This window comes from Cololabis saira, chromosome 13, assembly GCF_033807715.1.
Source record: "Cololabis saira isolate AMF1-May2022 chromosome 13, fColSai1.1, whole genome shotgun sequence".
NCBI classification, from domain to species: domain Eukaryota; kingdom Metazoa; phylum Chordata; class Actinopteri; order Beloniformes; family Belonidae; genus Cololabis; species Cololabis saira.
The window spans coordinates 8870219-8896645 of NC_084599.1; the positions used below are offsets into that span (position 1 = coordinate 8870219).

General features: G+C 41.2%; 2 protein-coding genes across 2 annotated transcripts in view; both read left to right on the forward strand.

Moving 5' to 3' along the window:
• Nucleotides 1–11453: 11453 nt before the first annotated feature.
• Nucleotides 11454–25498, forward strand: sap130a (Sin3A-associated protein a). Its single transcript, XM_061737584.1, has 21 exons — nucleotides 11454–11719; nucleotides 12230–12357; nucleotides 13205–13470; nucleotides 13811–13978; nucleotides 14070–14181; nucleotides 15675–15790; nucleotides 15888–16009; nucleotides 16120–16267; nucleotides 16370–16460; nucleotides 16554–16658; nucleotides 16768–16909; nucleotides 16993–17108; nucleotides 17299–17589; nucleotides 17910–18081; nucleotides 18714–18812; nucleotides 18899–19260; nucleotides 20070–20315; nucleotides 20402–20527; nucleotides 20609–20712; nucleotides 22526–22639; nucleotides 24272–25498. Exons 2-21 carry the CDS (start codon nucleotides 12246–12248, stop codon nucleotides 24428–24430), a joined length of 3171 nt encoding a protein of 1056 aa, XP_061593568.1. The 5' UTR covers nucleotides 11454–11719; nucleotides 12230–12245; the 3' UTR covers nucleotides 24431–25498.
• Nucleotides 25499–26298: 800 nt separating this feature from the next.
• Nucleotides 26299–26427, forward strand: part of LOC133458067 (unconventional myosin-VIIb) — a 39250-nt gene continuing 39121 nt past the window's right edge. Inside the window, exon 1 of the mRNA XM_061737585.1 lies at nucleotides 26299–26369. The gene's annotated coding sequence lies outside the window, so the exon portion shown is untranslated. The remainder of the gene's footprint in view (nucleotides 26370–26427) is intronic.

Below are 26427 nucleotides of genomic sequence, written 5' to 3' on the forward strand. Positions count from 1 at the left end.
GGCTTTCTCTTTTTTCTGAAGTCATATGGGGGTGTGTGTTTAGTTTACTAAAACGACATCCTCAGACCTTTGACAGGCATCAGCGTTGAGCGTCCACCCAAACCCCCCGCTCACATATTTGTTCAACTTTGAAGAAGTTGTCCATCGTGCCAAATTGTGATGTGACTAAACTTTCACAGCAGGGTGTAAAATTAAAAAAAAAAAAACACCAGAAGACTTTCAAGCTTAACCAAAGGTCAAGCTAAGGCGCAGTTGCAGCATCTGTTTCCTTTTTGATCACACCTCCACGTCAGAAGTAAAAAGAAGAAAAAAAGACTGGAATTCAATAGAATATATGTTCACTAGTCACAAAGTTATGACAAAACTAGAGCTTTTTCACAAGAGATATCAGCTCTTTGCCTGAAAAATTAAGTTTTCAAAGACAAAAACATAGTTACGGTATAACAAAGAGGGCTATTGGTTATGTTCAGGGGTTGATTTGGTGTGAGGGGCCATGAATTTGTCCAGGAAACAATGAAGTCTCAAGACAATCAGGTTCCAAATATACTGGGCCCAGCTTTATTTACAGGTTATGGGGTTTCCAACAGGATAAACACCCCAAACTCACTGCTTAAAACATCTAAAAAAGACATTGAAGACTTTGGACAGTTCTTAAATGCCCCACTATTTAATATGTGGAGAATGCACCCTTCAAACCTGAGAGGGACAGAGCCATTTGCTCAGGAAGAGTGCGCTGAAACATCTGTTTGCAGATGCTGAACTACCACAGAGAGCTTCAAAGATTGCTTGTTGGTAGTGATTGTTGCTAATGGCTGTGCAACAAAATATTACATACATGCACAAAGTTTTAGGGACCCTTCCGTGAAAGAAAGAGAAACCCACAACGGTCACTGAAATAACTTGAAAGTGACAAACGTGATAGCAAATAATTTAATGAAAATCAGACATTTCTTTGGTTCATTGGATCATGTAAAAAAAAAAAAAAAACTGGCTGGACAAATGAGTTGATACCCTGAGCTTAATATTTCATTGCTCATCTTTTGAACCTATCCTTGCAATTAAGTGATTTCTATAACTTTCAAAGTGATTTCTACACATGTAAGTAATTTGTCCCTCTCCTTATGAATAAGCAGCTCCAGCTGTCTCGGGGTTTGAAGGGTCCCTTGTCCACAGAAGATCATTAGATCATCAGAGCCAGAGCTGTGTGTTTTTTGGTCATTATCCTGTCGGGGGACCCATGACCTGCAACTGAGAAGACTGCTTCAATGGTGTTGAGATCTCATTGTACCCTGCGGAGGTTGAAGACACCCTGTGCCAAACACAGCAGAAAGCCCCAGAACATAACTGAGCCTCCTCCGTGTTTCACAGCAGCAACACTGTTCCGGTCTTTGACGGCTTCATTATGGCTTCTGTGAACATAGAGCTGATGTAACTGGCGAAAAAGTTCCAGATTTGTCTCATCTGTCCGAGAAGCTTTGTCAAACATGCATTTTCACAAATTCCAGTCTCGCTTTTCATATAATTTGATTTCAACAGTGGAGTCCTCCTTGGTCATTGACTTTGGCTCAAGCAGTGATGGGTGGTGTGAACTGACATTGATGTTCTTTGACCGTGGAGTTTGTATCATCCTTGGAAGTTGTTCTGGGCTCCATAGTTATCATTCATATTATTTGTCTATTCAATTTGTCATCAATTTTCATCATTTAGCCACATCCAGGAAGGTTGGTTATGGTCTCGTGGACCATTCACATCCCCCCAGTCACTCACGGTGTCCCCCAAGGCTCAGTGCTCAGCCCCCTCATCTTCATCCTCTACACGGTACCCTTCAGACACTTCATACGCCACCACGAACTTCACTTCCACTGATACATCTCGAGCAAAACCATCACCCCAGTCATTCTCTCCACCATCACAAACTGACTGACATCAAAACCTGGATGGATAACAGTTTCTTGAAACTCAACAGCAACAAAAAAACGAAAGTATCGTTATTGGACCCAAAGCTTTCCATCGTCTGCCAGGAAAGTCTCTCTCCTCATCAGTGGTCATGATGTCACTCCCTCACCCTCAGGGTGCAACGTTGGGATCCTAATGGACTTCACCATCTCCTTCAAATCCCACATCAGCAATATCACCAGGACATCATTCTTCCACCTGCAGAACGTTGATCGTCTTCGTACCTCCCTCTCTCTCTCCACTGCAGAAATACTCATTCATGCCTTCATAACCTCCAGACTCATAACCATCAAGGGATTATTTACTGACTTCCAACAACATCAACAAACAAACACTGCAAAACACACAGAATTCAGCCGCACTGGCCCCAGGGACCACACCCTCCTGTACTTTACCATGTCCACTGGCTCCCTGCCCAATACTCAGTACTCGAGTTGTAAAAAAAAAAATCAGGGGGGATGGTGGATTTTATCATATGTGGACAGATCATTTGTGCTGATTACAAATAATATAATATATTACAAATAATAGCAGTGACCAAAACAGCTGCAGAAATACTGCAGGAATGACATAGCAGCAGTTAAATGCAGCCTTCTGTAAGCTTTAAATATCCACTGGACTTACATCAAATACATCAAAACACAACAATAAAAAACACTTTTCTGAACTTATCAATATGACTCTGTCCTTCACAGGATAAGTAAAAGGGATCACTGCAAAAACTCAAAATCTTAACAAGAATATTTGTCTTATTTCTAGTTAAAATGTCTCATTTTAGTAAAAGAATCTCATTACACTTAAAACAAGACTCAAAAAACAACAATGTTTCATCCCTGTTTCAAGTAGATTTTTACTTTAAATAAGTAGAAAAATCTGCCAGTGGAACAAGATTTTTTTGCTTGTAATAAGAAGATAAATCTTGTCCCACTGGCAGATTTTTCTACTTATTTCAAGTGAAAATTTACTTGAAACTGGAGAAAATTGTCAAATAAGTTATTTTTTTTTTTGTGTTATTTTTCTGGTGATGATTCTAAATGTTGAAATAGCAGTAAAACCACATTTATTGATGAAATGACAGATTCACACACACGCACGCTGCCCGCGCGTCGTGTGCCACTGATGGGGGTCAGTGCGGGGTCATGTCATGGCAGACACTAAACATATCTCTCAGGAACAATCTTAAATGCAGATACACCTATTTTAGATGCAGATACAACCATTGGAGCAGTCTAGCACAAACTTTGAGTGTAAATTTTGTAAAAAAAAATTAGATGTTGGGCTAGTAATACCCAAAAGGGTATATGACATTAGAACAGGGTATGAAAATTATTATATTGGTATTAGTATTATTGGAGAGATAGACCCCAAAAACTTAGTAAAATACACTACACATGTCAAATAGGTGTACAAAGACCCTTCTATATTAACAGAATTTTACCCAGACCAGGTCACTTTAACATGTTGAAATGTTGCTTTTGACATTGAAAAAAAAGTATGTTCCACTAAATCTGTGAAGGTATACTTTTAATATATGATGCAGGAGGGTATTTGGACCAATAAAAACTATGAAACATTACTATTGCAATTTCTCCTGGGTTGGGCCCTTTTTTGAGTTAGATTGACTGGACTAATAAGGGATGGAAAGGGGGGGTGGCAGTTTTACAGGGGGGATGATTTTTATTTCAACGTGGGGGATGCCATCCCCCTTCATCCCCCCTCAACTCCAGTACTGCCAAAGCTACATCCAGTTCAAACTCCTCCTCATCACCTAAAGGCCTAAATAACTTGGCTCCCTCCTTTTTCGCCGACTTTCTGCACCGCCATTACCACCCGATGTGTCCGATCTGCTGATTCCAACCTCCTGACACCTCTCATCATGACCGAGATGACCTCAGAGCCTTTACCTTTACATGCTTGACTACTTTTATTTTTCCCGATGTCCTTAGACAGCTCTGTCCTTTGTGTTCTCTGCTCCATGATCAGTGTGGTCAACACCATCATATCAAACAACACACTGACCACTTTTCAAGAGATCAGATTTGATTGCAAGGTTAAAAACACCTGTGATGCAATTTACAGTAACTTTTGTTTAGATTTTTCATCAGTAAAATTCCATTTTCAAATAATTTCAGTGACTGATGAGGTGATGAGCTGGAAACTTGAGTTGCTTAGCTCAGCTTCACCTCAAGCCAAAGGCTGCGAGCCACGAGCTCTGGCTATCACCCTGGATTCCTCCAGGCGTACTCCAAACCAGATGTTTCAGTCTAATAGTGCAATCAATGACAAGTTATATTAGAAATAATTAACAAGGATGATCTCTTTGCTTTTAATTCACAACTAAGAAGTCATTTAAGTGACCACTGCTGGCTTTTATTTCTTTAACCGAAGGCTGTCACATTGAGTGCCTTGTTCATTTGTTCCATGTAAAATAATCTGAGTCACAAGCAATTGGAGATTTTTGTCAAAAATAATAATGGATTCACTTATGTCAGTTGCAAGTTATTTCAGAGAAATGTGTGGGTTTGCACGTTTTTTTTCTTCTTTCCAACAAAAGTATCCATGTCTGTAAGTACCATTACTCAGTCAGCTGGCGTTTGCTGATGTTACCAGACTGAGCACATGATTTATTCTGATATGATGATGCCAAATTTAGCAATGCAAGGTTCATTCAACAGGAGAGAGTTTGTTTATATTCCATGTTTCAAAAGTTGATCTTTATTCAGTCTTATAGTCTCAACCAGAGATTATTTGAGAGAAGAAGAGGAATTCATATTTCCATCAAATACTGAGAAAGGATGGTGGAGCCGGCTTGAATCCAGGATGGACATGATAAATGAAAGCAGATGTCTACATTTCTATACTGGAAAACTTACCATGTGCAGATGTACCCCCAAAAACCACTCTGGCAGCCAGAAATTCCTCCACAGGTTTATACTTGCATGAAAGCTCCAATGTGCTGCTGCGTATCTACCGTTTTCCTGAAATAGTCAGCTAATGTTAAATGTTAGACTATAACTGTAACTATAACAACGTAGATAGGGGACTCCGTGGGGGACTGGTAACCTGTCTGGAACAGGGCTGAAGTGTAGATGATGGATGGATGGAAGGAAGTCAAGATCATTGCCTGTCAACTGAAACGTTTCAAAATCATACCTGTCAGTTTTATGAGTCTTGTATTAGATTTGTCTCAGCCAGGCCAACACAAAAACGGGTCCATATGCACTGTGGGATTCCAGCATAGTTCTTTTATGACATAGTTTTAAAATGTTCAAAGCTACTCTTAAATGTTATATAACCCTCAAATGCATCTGTTTAAAAAAAATAAAAATAAATGAAGGGTGACAGAGTTTCTAATGACTTGCTTTCATATAAAACACATCAGTTTTACAAAACGTCTTTAGAGACATTATGGTGTGAAATATAGCTTGTCTCTGCACCGCACGTATTTGCTGTTCATTCATCCTTCGACTCCAGTCAGGTTTTTCATTATTTTTGTGTGTGAATGTCCCAGAAAAAAGAAAAGCCCATCCATCCATCCATCCATCCATCCATCCATCCATCCATCCATCCATCCATCCATCCATCCATCCATCCATCCATCCATGCATTTTCTATACCTGTTGTATCCTGTGGTCAAATGGGCCAAAACGGTATCAATGTAAAAAATACAGTTACATATCTATAAAAACATACTTGTAACAATTTTTTTTTTGATTTTTGTAACTTAAAAATGACACAACCTCACTGCAGTTTTATTAGGGATACACAAAAGGTAAATGTATGAAACTATGAATACTTTTTGACAAATGGCCGCATCATTTTATCGAGTAATTGATTGCATATTTATAACCTTATGCCATTGTCGAGCATTAACATTAGTCACCCCTTGTTACCCTTTTTGACAACATTTATGCAAGCAAACACTTAAGAAGAGCCTTTTAAAAAACACTTGAAGTGTTTTCCTGCGATCACAATGTCTCCATGACGTTCCCCAGCCCTGAAGGTTTGCATAAGCATAGCATTGTTTTATTTTATTTTCTACTTGTGAGCCAAAGTTTCTTATGCTTTTTTCATACGTATTTACAGTGTTTCAAGTCTGAAACTCCCTCTGTAAACTTTGACTTTTCAGTGTAAATATTTTTGTCTTCCTCGTTCCCCTAACGAGCTCGGAACGGCATTCCAGGGATGCCACACATTTTCCTACAGCTGCCTCTTCTTGTACCCGAGTGGCACTTTTCTCCTCTGAGAAACGCTGGGATCATAAATCCCCATCTGTTGACTGCCTTTTTCAGCAGAGACACATGTGGCACCACGGTGTCTGTGATTTACCAGTATTCTGGTCCCGTCTGTGTTCACAAAGATCACGTTTCAGATATTTCATCCCGTGTCTGATGTCAGTACATGTTAAACACGGACCCCCACCTAACCGTGAGTGACGTGAGGGGGGCCCCGGAGGGGAAAGGTTAGGATTATGTGACTCCAGATATTACCACGTTTCAACTGCTACAAAGATTCATTCTTGACTGAATGTCCGCTGTCCTTAACTCGCAATCAGTCAATCAAGATGATGAAAAATTCTAAATAAGTTGCATTTCACATACATCTTGGCATTTTCTTAAATCACAGTGCCTGCTGCCAGGTCAGATGCATTTATCATCTTTATTTCATCACCGGCAAAAGTGATTGGTTCTCACTCAACCACAACATCAGTCATGTAGATCAAGAACAGATATCAGACCACAAAGTGATGTTTTTTTTAACATTTATACACACACTCACCCCTTTATTAGGTATACCAGGTGTACCTAGTAAAGCCAGTGAGTGTATATGTACTATGCTTTTTTACACCTAACGTTGAGTTAGAATATAAGTTAAAAACACTATACCAGTATGTGAAATGCATTTAGTTAATGTGGTTTAAATGAATGTGGAGGAGACAGCTGAAAATCGTCCCACTCCTTCTGAAACTGCTGAAACGAAGTTACTTCTTAAAGCCTGTGTGCAATAATAGGAAAATAACTCTGCAGTTCTTTGTTTTGTCTTAATTTCCATGGAGATTCCAAAACTTCCTGCCCTCAGAGGTTATGGAATTCAACCCCCACCTTTTCCACATAAATGAGAGCACCGTTTCCTAAGTTTAGGATCGTCATTTAGACGTTACTATTGAATCACTGATGAAACTAAAACTGATCGTTCAACGTCTAGGATTTCAGCAAAGTTGTAGAACTTTATGACCGAACAATAAATATTACGCCTGAGAGCTGCGGAGGAGGACGGGAATATGACGGCCAGCTTCATGATCAACCCCGAAGTGCCTGGGATATTTGTCAGGCAACAGTCTGGGTAACCCAGTGTTTATAGTGAATCAGCTGGGCAACACAATCTGGACAGACTGATTCACCGTGTGAAACGAAAGACGAGATGAGTCAAAGGAATGGGTGTCTGGAGTAAAACTGACAGTGGATTACCTCCAGACCAATGAGTCCAATGACATAAAGTCACTGATGAGTGTCATGTTTCTCTACAAGAAACAACACATTCTTCTTTATTGTCTTTTTAAATGCTTGGTGTTTCTAAGCAACACTACAACTTCAGCGCCTATGAGTAATGGCCAAAAACCACAAATGAGTTGGTGCTAAATGAGTGTAAGGATAAAAACCATTAAGAGGCGGGATAATAATGACAAAGTGAGAAAAAGGCTGAGTAATAGATGCATAAAACCTCATAAGTATAAAATTCAAAGGCCATGTGGCTTTCCTTTTTCTCATGAGTCTTGAAAACTTCAAGTTAACATTTTCCTGTAGTTACTTCTCAGTGAACAGAAACTGCATATCGTCTACATCATATGACAACCCACGTCATTTTCCTAACAAGTAAGTAATAACATCCGAAGAATGATTGTCATGAGGGTTTCACAAGCTCCAAGTCAAAGCAACATACCAACAGGTGAATGTCTGGGAGTTTGTGAGCAAGGCTGGGGAATTTACTGGGCATGCTCCGGCCTGCAGGAATGCTTTATATAACCCTTTATGGCCCAGATGCATGTAAATGATGGCCTGCTTCACGTGCACGGAGGGATTATAGAGGGAACAGTGTTCACCCAGCTGAAAGAGAAATCACAACAACTTGCTTGGGAACTTGGGGTGCAGGACTTGAATGTTGACGTTTAGCAGCTGTATTTACTATGTATACCAAGTTGGTATATTAACTCTGTGCATCATAAGAATCTAGTTGTTTTTTCAGTTATTTTGTGACACCGTCAGTCAAAAGCGTTGTTCCTATTGTGGTGTTAATAGACATAACAGCCTCATTTGAGTTTAGCTTTAGTTTATTTGTTCAGCACATTTCAGCAACAAGGCAATTCCAGGTGCTTTACATGATAAATATATGTAAAGTGAATAGGAGGGTGAAAAAAACAACAACTATGGGGCTATGGACTTGATAAGCAGGCTGGGATGTCAGAAAAAGGCATCTAACACTGAGTAAAAAGATAAAAAAATGAGAAAAAAAAACACAAAACTGTAAATGGTGCGTTGATAATGTAATTAGTGTTGATGTGTTTCCTGAAAATCCTTTTGCATTAGTTGGTAAAATGTGGACAACACAAAAAGTCACTCCATAGAATGTGACGTTTCATATGGGCCATAATATTATAATTCTTGAAATGTGTGCCGTTCAGCAAGAAGCAACCAAGATCTCACGTTTGTATGATTTACTGTTGGTGACAAGACTGCATACCATCATAAAGTACATCCAAGTACAACTTGTCCAAGTCACTCTGTTGATGTACTGGTGTGGCGTTCCTCTTGATAGCATGCAGTCTGTTACGAGTTACAAGTGGAGGTATTTATGTGAAAGTCTGAGGGCTGTTTCTAAAGTGAATTCTTCATTCTTTCAAATATATGAATGTAGCAGTGTGAGTGCCACGGGGGCCCGACCGACAGGATGGAGAGACACAGAGTTTTGTGCAGACCCTTTTTTATTTGTCGCCCAGATCACCGCCACACGTGCAGAAGCACCGCATCACACATCAGCATGCCAGCAGCTCCTCCGGACCCCTTGCTGCTGTCCAGCTCTGCCTTATAAAGGCAGGCAGGGTGGAGAGCGGCAGCCACTCAGGCGGATGGGACACAGGTGCGTGTGTCCCATCAACCTCTCCACCCTGCCACAATGAATATTTCATTAATATCTTTAAATATTCTGCAAATAAAAGTCTACCATATTTTAATTGTAGACCATAACCATTTTAGTAACAGAAAAAAGAGCTTACGCAGTAATTGTGAATGCAAATTTCCATTTATCATCTATACCTGCTCCTATTAAGGTAACTAGGATCTGCCTGAGCTTAACCCAACTCTGTGAAGGAAAAAAGGCAGTGGTCGACCCCAGACACCAATTAACCTAACACACATGTTCTTGGAAAGTGGGAGGACGCCAGAGAATCTAGAGAGAACATACACAAGCATGAGGAGGACCTGTTGCTGGGATGGCAACCAGGAACCTCTTAGCTGTGAGGCGACAGGGCGGACCACAAACTACATTAAAGGTGATCATAGTCGGTTTCTTTAAAACCATGTGCTCTGAGAAAAGATATAGTGCACAAGGCATCTTCTAAGGGTAATATGAATTAAATTGCACAGGAATGTTGATGCAGTAGTTACTGAGGCGTCTTAGTAAATGAAGTGGTCTTCTGACATTTAGAAAAGACAGCATCACATGTTTAACTGACTACTATAACCTGAAGTCTACAAAGGCACTGTCTCTTCCACAACACCATAAATCATATATCTTTAAGACTGGGTGGATGACTTGTTTTAGAAGACAATTTATATTTCTCTATGTTTTTTAACACCTTAACTTAAGTACAATGAACATATTTTTTAATATAAAACTTGTTTTATTGGTACCATTTCAAGAGCCGTGAGCCCAAAGTAAGTGTACATCCTGAATCACTATATATGTTTTAGTAGAAACAAGTAACAATGTGTTACAAAGGTTTCTAACGTCTGTGGGAGAACGGTTAACCCATGTTTAACATTTATTTGACTAGTAGGTTCAAATCTTCTTGGCTTATTTCAGTGGTTTCCAAACTTTTCTGCCATGCAACCCTTTAGGAAAACAGATTTCCAGTATTTTTTCAGTAATTTGCTTTGTTAATAATATTAACAATAATAAACACTTTTGGAACCCAGAGATACATAGGACTTATTAGGTTCTGACATCAGCATTATTATTAAACCTTTGTTTTACAGGGTAAAAGTATGAGAACAAATTCTCATTTACTAACCAGACTAGTTCAAGAGGCTGCTGCCCTCTAGTGCTTCAGTCTGGGAACTGCACCAAAAACTGTCTCGCAGTTTTGGTCCGCGGGTTCTTGTGACCGCCTTAAACCGAAATAATCTAGTGTATGTTGCACTGCACTATAATGAATAATCAAATTTATTCCATGAAAATGTGTGATACTTTATTTTAAGTTACTAGTAATATATGGCTTCTTTGTGTCATTTTGTTTTAATTGTTTGCAATGTAGGTAGGCTGTAATGCCTTTAAACATCCGTAATATTCAAACTAATGCACATTATTATTTTACATTGCTCTGTGACTGGCTCTTTGTGTAATAAAGTTGTAAAATTAAACGTTTTAAAACTTTAAATGGGATGCTTTAAACGCTGAGGACACCCAAAGTGTATTTGCAGAGAGATGTACCTTTAGATAATTTACGGTACATATTGGGGAACAACATTAGTAAAACATTATAATTCAGGGATATGTTAAATACTTTCCAGAGTTGTACTGGGGGTAATTGTACCCATTTAAAACATTGAAAATGTATTTTCTCTTGCCGTGAATGTCTCGACATCTTGCTCTGCGGTGTTCTGCCAATTTCTGCTCCTTTGCCAAAAAATGCTCCCTAATGGTTTTCTACCTTTGTAGAGCTACAATTAAACCACTTCCTTTTCCCCTCCAAGTGGTCCTTGTCTCTTGCCAAGCCGTCATTGTAAATAAGAATGTGTTATTAATGACCTGCCTGTTTAAATAAAGGCGAATGACTGAATGAATATCAAATTAAGCGATAGAATTGTAGTCTTTTTTTTCTCTTTATCTCTTTATGTAATGCAATTCATGTCATGGGTAGTGTATTTTGAAGGATAAAATACTCAACATCCCATATTATCAATTTTACATCGTTATAGAAATGATTGGCGTGGCAATCAAACTTTGAAAATTCACTGTGCGCATGCGCAGAACCACAAAGTAGCATTTCTCGGCAGGTAGCAGAAATTGGCAGAACACCGGACGTTTCGGTCTGACTTGTACTGAACGCTTTTTGATCATATTGAGTAAATGTTTGAGCTAAAAGAACCAGCTAAGTTTAATTGTAAACCAAATACAACATTAATTTTATTGAATTAAATGACACGTATTTCCCTGTCGCTGGCCTGTGTGAGACGGGTAGATAAGGTTATTGTGATGATCATCTCCACTTTTCCCTCCACAGGGCTGGTTCATGCTCTAACCTGGAGGCTGGACGGAGCATTTCCAGAACTCTGATTGGCCACTGATCTGTCTACGTCACTCGGATGCGTCTCCTCTGATTGGTCACCGATCTGACTGAGTCTCCTCTGATTGGTCGAAAGGAGCAAAGCGCTCCGATTTTCCCCGAGCGTCCTTCCGGTTTATGTGTTGGTAGAAAAAGACACGAATGGAAAAAACAATACTTGTGATCCCCGGACCGTCTACTGCCTAGTTATTTAGTGATACGGTAATGTTTGCACACGCACATGCACGTGTTTGTTAGTTTAAGCGTGTGAAGTTTGCGCAGCCGCACTCTCCAGGAAGTAGAAACTTTAAAATGCGGCGGTGGCGCTAGCTGTTAGCAGCGCTAGCCGGCTAACGAGCTACCGTCTTAGTTTTAATGCAGAAAAACCAAAACTAGAAACCCTAGTGAAATATATCTGGCGGTGGCCAGTTCGGGTTTGGTAACTTGGATCTCTGAAGGCAGGAAGCTTTCAACGTACTGCTACCGGTACTCAGTGTTTGATCCAGTAGTGTCGGGTGTTTTGTCTTGATAATTGTCGTCCAAGAGTCGCATAATGTGTTGTTTCTGTCACTGTCACAAAGGTGTATTTGTCTTGGAGAGTTCTGGTGTTACTCCTGGCTGCTTTGCCGGGCTGTGAAGGCGGTTTATCCCGCTGAGTCCAGCTGTTTGTCTTCCTACATGTTGAATACAGAGACTGCAGCCATTCATTCACTTTCTTAACATCATTTTCAGGTCAGGAACAGTTGAAATGAGCTCGCAGCAATTCCCCAGACACGGGCTGCCTGCGTCCAGCGGGGGGACCCCCCAGATCCCTGCTGCCACCAACCTGCTGCCCGTCAACCAGCCACCAAATGCTCCTGGTAATCTATCACTCACGATGCTCATTTGATGTTGGACATTATTACATTATTATTATGGATGTTGGTGCAGAGGTGTCAAAAGTATTCACATTCATTACTCAGGTAGAAGTATAGATACTAGAGTTTAAAAATACTCCTGTAGAAGTTGAAATATCAACTCAAGTTTTTTACTCAAGTAAAAGAATAAAAGTACTGGTTTCAAAACTACTTAAAGTATAAAAGTAAAAGTAATGTAAGGGGAAAAAAGCCATTAAGGACAAAAGCCATTGAAAATGAATGTATCTTAGTATAATGCAAATATATTAAAGAAGCATATATGTGTACTATTGAGCATTAACATGTGTTTCAGAGAGCAGCAGATATGATGACTAGTTGCCTATAAGTATTGTAATGGTGCAAAAAGTCAAACTTCAGAGGCATGTTATCATTTATCCTAACCTTTATTGGAATGTACATCCAAGTTTAGTTGCAGGAATCTTAGGGAACGGATGTAAGAACAAAACTGGACAAGAACATCTGAAACAACCACAACCAAATTCACTCTATCCAGATGGAGCAATTTAACTGGATAGTTTATTTTTAAAGGCTGAAATGAAATAGAGTAACAAGGCTGTTTTTAAAATGTAAGGAGTAAAAAGTACAGATAATTGCGTGAAAATGTAAGGAGTAAAAGTAAAAAGTCGTCTGAAAAAAATTAATTACTCCAGTGAAGTATAGATAACCAAAATTTCTACTTAAGTAAGGTAACGAAGTACTTGTACTTCGTTACTTGACACCTCTGATTAGGTGAAAAAGTAATCTGTCAATGTTAAATCTAACATGTTTTTTTTTTTTGTTTTTACATCAGGTGGTGCAGATGGAGAGGGCAGTCGTGATGCTGATCATAGTCAGCAGGACCATCCACCTGTGGGAGGGGGGGCGACTTTGGCGTTCAGAGATGACAAACAGGAGACCATGGTGGTCAGACCTTACCCACAAGTACAGACGCACGGGCAGCCGCAAGCTGCTCCCCAGACCGTGTCCATACAGCCTGGGACATCTGTGACCGTACCTACACCCTCTGTCCACCTCCCCCAGGGCCAGCCTGCAGTCCTCACCGAGGGACAAATGAAGGTGATGCTACCGCTCTGTTTCTCTGGGAGGTGTGAATGATGTAAAACTATGCGGTTGTGATGCTCTCTAAATTAGGAGTTTGGAGTTTTTCTTGCCACTGTTTGGCTTAAGGTTTTTTTACCTCTACGGGAGTTTTTACCTGCTGCTGTTTATGTAATAATTGCTCGGGGGTTTATGTTCTGGGTGTCTGGGAAGCGCCTAGATACAACTTCTGTTGTAGACACTATATAAATAAATTTAACTGAATTGAATTCCTATATTAAAGGAGATAAAAAGTCTACAGAATCACAACTGACTTTGTTCTTTGTCCATTTTTTTTGTTTGTTTTTCATTTCTTTAGGCTGTCTTGAAGTCCCCAATGCCAAGTCGTCTTATTGCTCCTGCACCAGCTTCTAACCAGAGTCATATTCCCATTCCTCCCAAGGTGCCTAGTCACATTACTGTCACTTTAGAGAGTAGTATTGCTCCCTCCCCCTCAATCCCCGTGGCAACCATCAGTGGTCAGCAGGTAAGAGCACTGTACCTTACTTCCATGTCCACACCCCCACTGCTTCCTTCAATGATTATTAAAGACTTGTGCTGCTTTCTTGTTTTCTCAGGGTCACTCCAGCAACCTGCATCATCTGATGCCGGCTAATATTCAGATCATTAGGGGCCAAATTGGTGCCCCAGCGGTCCCTCCCCAGACCTTCACGTCTCATTTACCTCGAGGTATGAATAATTGATTGAGATCAGCATGTTAGTGTTTTTGGTTCTTCTTGCACTGATTTGTTGGAGTTAATTTTGCTAGATCAATATATACTAGTGGGGAAACAGATCATTGTTGACCCCTGATCAGTACGGATCCCTCTCCACGGATCGGCATGCATGTGGTCCGGAGGTGGGGGTGGGTGCGTGTTCACGTGGAGGGTGCTTGTTCAATCCACACTAGTCCAGCATCTAAGTAGTCGTGACTAACAGAGGAGCTTGATATACCTGCATCATTTAAGTCGCATGTGTGGGAGCATTTTGGCTTCCCTGTAAAATATGATGATGACGATCGAAGGATGGTGGACGAAGCCATTAGGGTGTGTAGGCGTTGTGGCACAAGAGTCATATGAGAGTGGAAATACATTGAACATGTCCACCCCTTCTGAAACATCACCCTGGCGTGTCAGTGACAGGAGCCAAGACTAAGGCTGCTCAACAACCTCTTATTACTGCAGCATTTACACAGCCCTAAGCAGCAGAATCCAACTGGGCTAAAGCTATTACAAAAGCTATTGGGGTGTTTATATCTGCAGACATGACGCCAGGTTCCGTTGTGCAAAACGTGGGTTTTAAACATGTTGAATGTGCTTGAGCATTGTTATGAGATCTCATCATGCACCCACTTCAGTGAGGAGATCCTGCCAAGTCTTTATGAGCAGGAAAAGACAAAAAGTTGTTGCTGAATTATTCCAGGCTTCCTCTGTTGCAACCACCAGACTTGTGGACCTCTAGAGCAATGGAAAGCTATGCAACTATAGGCGTTTTTAAATTAGAGCCCACTATTATCCCTGGATGATGAGTGCGTTACGTTATGTAAAGGCAAGGAGCGTTATTGCCTCCCTGGCAAATGAAGCCGAGTCCAGGGGAGGGAAGATGAGTCGAGAGGCATTAACGAGTCGTACTACTTTAACATGGCGACCCACTATCTGTTCAGTCGGTCTCCACTCCTCACTACGTCACACGACTTGAATTTTTTTATTTAATAAGAAAAACAACCCCTAATATTAAGTGTTCTACAAAATAAACCGAGAGAAAAATTATGTATGTCTTGTCCTTTTTTTGGTTGATCCGATAAAGGAACTGATCCGCGACTCAAAACGGTGATACGATCCGAACCGTGACTTTTATTTATTTAATTTATTTTTTTATCCCTTGCACTACCGATATATATATATATATATATATATATATATATATATATATATATACATACTATACCAGTGATTTACACCCACTGTGCTATGGCACACTAGTGTGTCGGGGGAAACTTTTCTATTTCACTTAATATATAAAAAGAGCATGTATAAAGCTACTGTGAATATTTTGTCATTGTTGAGTTTAACACAATAGTAGTGCATTCAAGAGGTGGACGTGGCTAAACATGCATTTTTAGGTGGCGGTGCTGTGCTACATGCCTCAAAAAATGTTTTAAAACATTGTTGTGTACTCTGCAGGGGCTGCAGCAGCAGCTGTTATGTCCAGCTCCAAAACTGTGTTGCGGCCAGCTACCGGAGCAAGTGCAGGTCCTGGCCAGCCCACAGTGCAGCACATCATTCACCAGACTATTCAGGTGCTTTTAAAATACTTAAATGTCGTAGAGGTGTCATTATTTTGCCATACATACAGAAGCATGTTTTCTAATAGACTCAACCCCTTACCGTTTTCAGTCCCGTCCTGCTGTAACGACTTCAACAGCTGTGCTTCCAACGGTGGTGGCTCCGATTTCAGCAACGAGAACTCAGTCACCGGTGATCAGCCCGACAGTAACACACTCTGAGGTGGCACATGGGTAAGTTGACGTAGCAGAGATGCTGCCGTCTCATTGGGTCTTTGAGGGTTATGGAAGTTGGGCTCTGAACCATGATCCTGTGTGATGGGGTCAATAATTTACTGTTTCAGGCGACCGGCCCTGACTATTCACCCCCCTCCTGCTACCGTCAGCATTCAGAGGCCTCAGACGTCCCGCGACACTGCCACGCGGATAACTCTGCCCTCACACCCTGCAATAGGAGCCCAAAAGCCCCAGCCTCCACACACCATGACACAGGTTACTGCTTCATGTGAATAAAGGAAAAAGTAGCTTCATGCAATGATGTAAATAGAACATCTTTCATTATTTTATTTATTTTTTAATCTCTGTTCCAAACAGAAGCCCATTTTTAGCACTGTGACACCGGTGGCTGCAGCAACTGTGGCACCAATTGTTGCCACTAACACTGTGCCATCAACAACTGGAATAGGTACGATATTTTCAGGTCACAAACTTTGTAACATCAATGCAGTTTCGTTGTTTCACACTGAATTATCCCCCTCCCTTCCTTATTAATTCTCAGGTACTGTGCCACATACTCAAATGACTAATAACACTATAGTCACCATGACGATGGCGTCACACTCTTCTCATGCAACAGCAGTGACCACCTCTACCATCCCTGTTGGTAAGTTTTCCGTTTGTCTCAGGTATTTGACAGCCGGTGTGTGATTTTGAACTTGTTCGTTCTGTGCAGCGTACAGTTTCACGTAACCGGTCTGTGGTGTTGTTTGCAGCTAAGGTGGTCCCTCAGCCCATCGCCCATTCTTCATCCCGCGTTCAGCCCGACTACCCAGGAGAACGAGCCAATCTCATCCCCATACCGGGTCACAGGTCTTCTCCTAATCCCGTCACCATGGAAACCAGAAGTGACAACAGGTGAGCTCAAAAGCAATGTTGTGTTTGTACATTATTTGTTCTTTGCACTTGATGACTTTCTATACATTTTCCATCTTTTGAAGGCCGTCTGTACCAGTTCAGTTCCAGTATTTTCTACCAGCGTACTCCTCGTCATACCCGCTGACACACACTTACACCCCCATAAGTAGCTCCGTCTCCACTATCCGCCAGTACCCAGGTAAGGACCACTCATCAGTTTTTTCTCTTGCTGGCTAACAATGTTAATCATTGTATTGTAATGTTAATCTGTCATGGTTAGAGGTGGGGAAAATGTACAATTTAAAGAAAAATAAATAAATATAAAAAATATTAGTTTTTCAAGACGTATGTATTTATTAATTAATTAATTTATTCCTAACTTTTCTAAGTGACTCCTCAAGCCCCGAGTTCAGCCCTGCCCACCCAGGCTGGAGTGGGCGTGGCCACCACTGTCCACCTGAACCACATGCAGCTGATGGCCGTGGATCGGATTGGTCTGCCATCAGCGCAAATCAGCACCCAGGGGATCCAACCAGCACCCATTGCTGCGCAGGGCATCCAGCCTGCACAGATAGGTGTCCAGGGCCTGCACACGTCTGCGCCGATAGCAACGCAAGGACTACAACAGGCCCCGATAGTTACACAGCAGCAACAGCAGCCACAGCCTGAAGCAAAACCAGGTAGTGACTGAATTCATTAGACAGGAACGCGGTGCATGGAGTGCTGCTTGGGTATTAGCAAAAATAGTATCCCTCAGGTGCTCTTCAGTCAAGGGAGATCCATAAATTGTTGAAAACAGAGAACTGAGGCACTCATGAGGGTAAGGTTAATAAAATGCCTTTATTATTGCATGGCTAGTCTCTTAAAAGCGTGTCTACGCGTTTCAGCCAAACTGGCCTTCGTCAGTGACTGAATTCATGTTTATGAATTGAAAACTCAGTTTTCTTTAGTATTTAACTGTATTGTAAGCTGTGGTTGATCCGTATTTTATTCTCTTCAGGGGTTGTATTGGCCGACGGGTTTGTGGCGAGCCCCATCAGCAGCACTTTCGGCACAACGCAGCCAGTGGCTACGATGGTGCAGGCCCACACTCAGGGAGGAGTAGGGGGAGCTCCCACGCTGGTCTCCTCCCCCAGACCCAGCATCCTCCGCAAGAAGCCTGCTAATGAAACGTTAGTGGAACACCAGCACGCAAAAAAAAATGCAACATGAACTTCTCAACATTGTTTAAATTAAAGAAAAAAGAAAAAAAAAGCAATGCTGCAGATTTAGTTTTTTATTATAGTCTTGAAAATATATCAACCAGTGAGCCACAAAGATCTACAGGTTTCCATCAGGTGAAAAGAAATGTATAACTTCAACAACTTCAGGTTATGCGCCTTCGCGGTACCTCTGAAGTAGGAAGTTGAGACTGAGACTGAGCTGCTACTAGCAGCAGCTTCTAATCAGCAGTCGTGTAGTTCACTAAACATAAGAAAAATTATTGGTTGGTGAGGCTTTGTCAGTACTTTGTTTATCCTGTCTAGGAAATCAGATTTTTCATCAGTGTTGCACCGAAGCCCATTGTTACATGCATGAATGATTAGAAACACTGGTGTGTTCATCTAAAGAACAATTATTAACATTTAATGAACGGTTCCCTCTTGAACAGACTGTTCAAAAGGGGCCTTATGTACTGAGATGTCTGTTTTTAGAATTAATTATTATCTACCAAATTATCTCTTGGATGCAGTTATAGAGTCTCCAACAGGTTGGTGAAATGTTTACTTTAAACAAACAACCGTTATCTTCCCTGGTGCTTCAGGTGTGTCCGTAAGAACCTGATCCCTGCCCAGCCCAGCGAGTCCAGCAGTGGCAGAATGGAGAGTAGTGTGAGAGGAGCAGGGTCTCCCCGACCTGCAGGGTGAGTGTCTCGCATCAATTCATCCTTGTTCTCATCCTCCTCTACTGTGAAACACTGAGGTGACACTGTTAATTCCTTTTTGTCAGTGTAAAACCCAAAGCCGAGGTGCACATGGCGATGACCCCTCCGGTGATGGCGGCTGTAGAAGCGTTGCCTGCTCAGGGAGGAGAGCAGCAGAACGTGGCCTCAAACCCTCAGCATCTGGCCCAGGGCATCCCAACGGTGCTGGCCAGCCCCGGACCGGTTCCTCCCTCCCAGGCCTCCACCGTCCTCTCATCCCTGCCCTCAGCCATGGCCGTCACCCCCCCTGTTCCTGCTTCCATGGCCAACACCGTGGCGTCCCCCACTCAGCCTGCGGCGAGTAGCACCGCAGCGTGTGCTGCCAGCTCCACCTGCCCCGACGTGAAAATCAAGCAGGAAGCAGAGGCCATGGACACTTCTCAGCCAGGTGGGGGGCTTGTTTGTCTTCCATGTGTTATCAGTAGGAATGGGCGTTATTTTACCGTTCATGATATACCGTTAAAAAAAAATTACCCACGGTAAGAATTTGTCATCTTGCGGTAAAAACGATAAATTCCCGTTGATGACGTTTTTGTGTAAAGCTGATTTATGGTTCTGCGTTAAATTGACGCAGAACCATGCGACGCGCAACGTACGGTGCGCGTCGCCGCGTACCCCACGCCGTAGGCTCTGCGTCAAATTAACGCAGAACCATAAATCAGCCTTAACAAATATGGCGGAAGGCGGCTCTGAGAGAGAGGAGCTCGTTGTTAAACGAGGCTCGAGCTCCATTATCTGGAACTGGTTTGGATTTAAAGAGTGACGAGGAGCAAACATCATCTATTATATGCAGAGTCTGCGAAAAAACAGTGAGTGCAGAGGATGGCAATACAAGTAATTTATTATATATTTTACATATATATATATATATATATATATATATATATATATAACATGTTATTATATATAACAGCTGCTGCTGAGGTCTCCACCAGAGTGGTGTAATAATTGGTGTAGTTTAGTAGCATTTAGTATTATTTTAGAGCAGTGTTTTGGGGGCTCCAAAGACTGAATGTGGTGATAGATTTATAGTTAAAAAGATGGAGTTGAATTGTTTTTTTATCATAATTTTTATCGTTATCGGGATAAATGCCAGAAATTATCGTGATAAATTTTTCAGTCCATACTGCCCTTCCCTAGTTATCAATCTGCTCTGAACATTCAGTGAGTCCTAAATGAATGCTTGTATCCCCACAGATCCCAATGCAAATATATCCTCGGCACAGAATCTCCCCACCCAGCCCTCCACGCTGAACCCTCCCGCCACGGGAGATCTGATTCCAGGAGCCTCCCCGAGGAAGAAGCCCCGAAAACAGCAGCATATCATCTCAACGGAGGAGAGTGAGATGGTGGAAACCAACAGCACTGATGAGGAGAAGGTCCTCGGCAGGCCCATCACCGGCAGGGCAGAGCGACGCGAATCTCCACCAAAGGAATACATCGGTATGTTTGACATCATAAACAACACAGTTATGGGTGCTGTTTGCTCTATCACTAGTTTAAATGTGGGTGGTTGTTTTGTCTTGAAGATGAAGATGGGGTGAGATATTTGCCCGTCAGGCCTCGCCCACCCGTTACCCTCTTGCGGCACTATCGCAACCCTTGGAAAGCTGCTTACCACCACTTCCAGAGATACAGCGACATCCGGGTCAAAGGTGAGGCTCATTACAGGCTCTAACAGTTATTGTATAAATTCACTGGCATTTCCAAATAGCAGCTTGTTTTGTCTCTTTCAGAGGAGAAGAAAGGAAACTTACAGGACATGGCCAATCAGAGGGGGGTGGCGTGTCGAGCACAAGGCTGGAAAATTCACCTGTGTGCTGCTCAGCTCAGACAGCTGGTGAGTCCTGGATCCAGACGTTCACTCTGATTAAAACTGGCATTTTATATACAGGACTGTCTCAGAAAATTAAAATATTGTGATAAAAGTTCCTTATTTTCTGTAATGCAATTTAAAAAAAAAAAAAAAAAAAAAAAAAAAAAAAAAGTCATCCATTCTGGATTCATTACAAATCAACTGAAATATTGCAAGTCTTTTATTATTTTAATATTGCTGATCATGGTTTACAGTTTAAGATTAAGATTCCCAGAATATTCTAATTTTTTGAGATAGGATATTTGAGTTTTCTTAAACTGTAAGCCATGATCAGCAATATTAAAATAATAAAAGGCTTGCAATATTTCAGTTGATTTGTAATGAATCCAGAATGTATGACATTTTTGTTTTTGTAATTGCATTAGAGAAAATCACAACATTCTAATTTTCTGAGACAGTCCTGTATTTGATCAGAAAGAGAACTTATTAATAATCCTCCCAAGGACGGCCTGTTGGTTCAGACCCAGAACCTTGCTGGGTTAGATACATTACATTAAAGGCGAGAGGAAGGGGCACCTTTCCAACCAAAACACTGACAACTATTGCAAAAAGCCCATCATTCCCCTGTACTATGTGACAGCAGCGGCAGAAGTTTTAATGTTTTCAAACTGGCGATCTGAACGTTCCTCAGTGTGTAGCAGAACATAAGGTTCACAGTGGCTTGAATTTATAAACTGTTTGCATCTTCACTAATAGACATTGCTGGGTGTTTCAGTATCACCAGCTTGTTTTTATGGATGAACTGTTCAAAAATGGCAGTCAAGCGTAATTGATCGCTGTCCAGAGTCTTCTGCAGCTGGAGAGTCAAAATCTAAAAAAATAGACTAAAAAAAAAAAAACAGCGTTTGAATTGTTATTACATTGCTGGATATTTCAGTATCACATCCTGGTCTTTATGGGTCTTGTTTAAAGAAGCCGATATAAATCATGTTTTATAGCAGTGTCATAAATAAGGTCAATATTTGTAAATGGTGGTCAGCCACAGCAGTGAGCCTTCACAAACACGGCTACAAAAACCTTTTATAAAGGCCAACTGGCTGGTTTTGAAGGAAAACGCTGTTATCAGTGCCCTTTTGTGAACTGTGGTCCTCCTAAAGAAATTCAGAGTACAGTAAAGAGATTGAAGCTCAGATGAGAAGGAGGGATGTAACGATGCGGCTCTGTGCAGACCGGGGCTTAAAAGGTTTCAAAGTAGAACCAGCTCTGAACTGGTTGTAGCACCAGTTTCAGTTTGGTAGAAAAAGGAACCAAGCAACTTCCGGTGCGTGTGTGTTTTTGGTCATTGTCCTGTTTCATTATCAAACAAATGCCAACTATCCAGAGATTAACTGCTGCACTGAAAATCTCCTACAAAAAAAGTTAAGGAAACTTCCCCAAACTTTGGGTTGCAGCTCAACAAGAGTGTAGCGTTTGCTTTAAATGCATCATTTGTATTTTGTACACTTACTTACCATGCGTTCTTTTGTAGACTTATCTTTGTTTTCTCTGCATTTCCGTAATCTTTACTAGTTGTACTTCCAGACTTGACTTCCAAAAATTTTTAATAGAAGATGGTTTGCACACTTTTCTTTTTTTTTTTCCACCTTACTGTTAATTACTCTATTTAATAAAGACTTAAATCTTCCTTTTTAAAATAAATATGTTATTGTTCCGTCCTGATATGCTCTATTCACTCACACTGCTGACTCACAGTAATGATGAAGGAACATGAAGATATTCAGATCATTCTGTTCATTCATGTTTTGACTAATCTTGTCTTTTGTCCGTGGTTCTGTAGTCTAATCTGGAGCATGACGTGTACAGCCGCCTCTCCACTCTCCAGGAGGGCTTGATCCCAAAGAAGAGGGCGGGTGCAGACGATGACCTTCATCGAATCAACGAGCTCATACAGGTATTGCCGTTACCGTCAGTGGAAACTACACATGCAGGCTTCAGACATCTGAAGATAGTTTGTGAAACTTAACAGACATCCTCCACAACAAAATGATCCAACATTGTCCTGTTTTCTGAGCAGTTGTCTGAGACTCAGTGTGACGAGTTACTACACCGTCGTAAATGTTAACGGCAGTTCGTCTCAGATGACTGTTCCAAAATAACCTGGAGTCAAAGTCACCGGTCACCCACTGAAGGTGTTATTTTTGCTCAAGAAAGGAAGGAGGAAGTGGTTAACGGTCCTTTTTTAATGAAAGGTCTTGCAGAAAATCGTGCATGCGTTAGTTGACGTTAGTTCATAACTAGTTAACTGTTTGTTTAACCCGTGCACGGACTGCAGATTTCTTCCTAAACTGGAGAAAGTGTCTGAACTGTCACAATAACAGAAGGAAGCGCATCGTTTATAGACAAATATATTACTGCAGTTTAACCTCACAAAACTCTATCCCACAAAGTGACAAAAACTGTAAGGTGCCCAACCAGCCAGAGTCACACCAATGTCTATCTTTCCAGATTTTGTAAGGTTAATTCTGGACACGCAACCCTTTAAAAAGTTGAAGGGCAAAAACAAAATATGTGTACTCTTTGTGTTGGGGCCCTCCGTTTCCCAAAATATGCACCAGTATGCAGTATTGTCAACGTGTCTGAACGAACTGTGGCGCCGGTCGGACCTAAAATGAAGCCGCGCCGTCACCCTTACACTATCTGACCGTTCTGATCCATCTCACTTCATGTCTGAGTTCATAGTAAAATAAAAGTACTTTTATGATTTTTCTTTGACTGTGATGCAAAACAATTTTTATAGCTCCAACAATAACACTGTCACATTCAAAACGTTTTTACATATTACATTTTTGAGTAGGGTTGTAACTCAAAGGTAGTTGTCGCATGTTCACTTCAGCGTGTGAAAACACCATCACACCAGAACTCTGTGTGTGTTTTTGGTGTTTAAACCAGCGGGCCTCGGGGGAGGGGGGTCATTTATTATATTCGAGTATTCTTCACAGCAAACTTGAGGACACTCGGAGCAAATAAATGAGACAACATTTTTTTTGGAACTTAATTTTTATTTAGTTTTCAACAACAACACACCATATACATTTTCTTCTTTCTTTTTCCCTTTTTCAGCTGCATACAACATTTGTACACATTATGCTTAAGTATTAAGCAAATAAAACAAGAGAAAACAACAACATAATTATTCACTCCAAAATATACGTATATAATAACAAACCCATAAATTAAAATACTAATAATTGTCCACTCCAAGGTACAACGGTGTGTATAGAAAAGCAGGCACCATATTTACTCTAGGAAAATGAGACAACTTGAAGTCCCGTTCATGATGATAGTGTTAAAAAGAAAAGAGCGCCAGTTTGTCGAAAGTTGAAATGAGTTGTTGAATCTCCACTGCAGAATATTCAGAAATCTGTTTTTAAAAGAGGAGACTTGAAAAGCACGTGCTACATGACTGCAAGAGGAAATAATTGTTTTGTACATCAGTTTAATGTTGTTTTTCCACCTTTTTCAGAGTATTATGCCCTTGATGATGACATCCACAGTGACGCCAGTCTGCTCCTTTTGTTTCCAGGGTAACATGCAGCGCTGCAAGCTGGTGATGGACCAGGTGACCGAGGCCAGAGACACCATGATGAAAGTGCTCGACCACAAGGAGAAGGTGTTGAAGCTGCTCAACAAGAACGGCGCCGTCAAGAAGTCCTCCAAACTGAAGCGTAAAGAACGCGCATAAGTGTGACTTTCTCATCAGACAAACCACCTCTGGCCCCTTCCTGAGGGGGTGAAGCAGCTGCTCTTATTTTGGTGCTATGATTTGCTGCATACAATCGTGCGCACCCTCCCAACTGCCTGAGAGATGTGACGGGGAGGATTCAACAAGCTGAGACTCCCGTCCAGAACAGGCTCTTTAAAAACAAAAACAGACACAATGCAGGCATGAGTGTGGAGCGAATAAGGCTGCATTCATGTGGCCAACCGAATGATCGAACCCCCCTGCCCCCTTTTTATTATTTTATTTTCTATGGTCATTTTAGTGACTGAGATTCTGCCTCTTCTCTTTGGACCATTTGAAAGTGACTGATTTTGAATCTCTTGCACTAAATGCAGGTGAAGTGAATCTGAAACTGAGCGTGTCCTGTAAGAGACGAATGAGTGATGGACTGACCGTGTGTATACAGACTAATCTCAGTTGTGCTCTTTGCATCAGTCTGTGCCTTTTTATTTTGTGAGAGTACATGAAAACAATATTCCAAGTTTAAAATGTTTTTTCCCCCTATGTGGCACATTGTTAACTTTATCAGCCACATGTTTAGGAGTAATTAATCACTTCAGTGGGTTAGCCAGAGAACCTGAAAGTGATCATTTTTTTTAATTGGTTTATTGTAGGAAAAAAAATGCTCTAAAAGGAGAACTAGTCTTTAGATGTGAAAGTGGGAATGCCAAGTTGATGTTGAACTTCTATCTTTAACCCACTTAAACAGATGTTTTGATGGTGATACACTGCTTTGACTCTGACCGAAGGTACCGCGCTCGACACAAACGGGGAGACTATATTTGTATAATCACAATGACGGACTGAATTAATGTAAATCACTGTAAATGTGCGTTTGGTTTCCATTGACCTGGGTCTGGTTCTTTTCAAGTTTTGTACTCGATGTAACAACCTGTGCTGCGTGTGCCGTGCCGCTTCGTGCTGCATCGTGTAACGATTATAACTGAGCAGGATGAAGTGAGCCTGAAACGTCTAGTTATTGTATATTGTTTTTGTCTGTGTAATTATAGTAAAGATACTGAAAGATTACCAGAGACATTGTTGTCACTTTTTTTCATCATCTCTGTTTTCAATATTGTTAACCTTTTGTTGTTGTTTTTCTTATCTCAATGCAATCTGTGTGCTCTCAAAGATATAAACGGGCCTCGCTGGAACTCAGTAAGATTAGACCGGTAATGTTACATCACTGATCCTCTTTAGATGCAAATCAAGCAATATATTTCAGTTTTTCTACATATTAGAAATAAATGGTTCAGCCCAAAAATATACCGGTTGTTCAGTCCTTTTTTTTGTAACTATGGCCTGAGGCACAGATTAATTATGTGTAAACGCCCATCTTCATTCCTGATTTCTGCTCTTTCCAGCGTTATCTCCGGTTGCCTTTACGAGGTGTTAGAATTACAGCCACCACCTCTTTACTATCTACTCTTTACAACATAATTGTCTCCATGTACATGACGACACGTTGGCAGTTCTGGACTCATGACGACAGTTCAGGAATCAGGAAAAGGATTTACTGGCACTGCAGTAATCGGCCGCTTGTGGCACGCTTATCAGCTGATGTTTCGCTTTGAATACTGGGAACAAGAAAAATGTAGTTAAAACAGTTTTCTTAACAGTGGGACTGTGTTTTCTTCATCTAAGGTGCCAAAGACAGTGAAGGTCTGTCAAGCTGCTCAGCCTCATATTGAATAGAAAGCTGGGTTATTACCGTGTTTGAAAACAACAGGTGAAAGCTCTGAGGTGATGGTCGGCGCTGGGCGGCTCTACGTTTACAGGAGCAAAGTCAAAGGGCCATAAACGGAGAAAACGCTGGGAAACCTTCCAGTTTCATTGTGCTTTAAGGAAGTGTTCCATCAGAAGTAGCGAGGACTGCCAGCAAAGACACACCTGTTCTCAGGTAAGAGCTGGCATAACACGGATTACAGAAAATTATCAGATACTTTGATTATTTATTA

Bases quoted from the DNA above. Each gene is read 5' to 3' on its own strand.
- sap130a (XM_061737584.1), top strand. From the start codon at position 12,246: ATGAGCTCGCAGCAATTCCCCAGACACGGGCTGCCTGCGTCCAGCGGG. The intron at 16,659-16,767 runs GTAAGTTTTCCG...TGTTGTTTGCAG, and splicing joins CACCTCTACCATCCCTGTTG to CTAAGGTGGTCCCTCAGCCC. The intron at 20,713-22,525 runs GTGAGTCCTGGA...GTGGTTCTGTAG, and splicing joins CTGCTCAGCTCAGACAGCTG to TCTAATCTGGAGCATGACGT.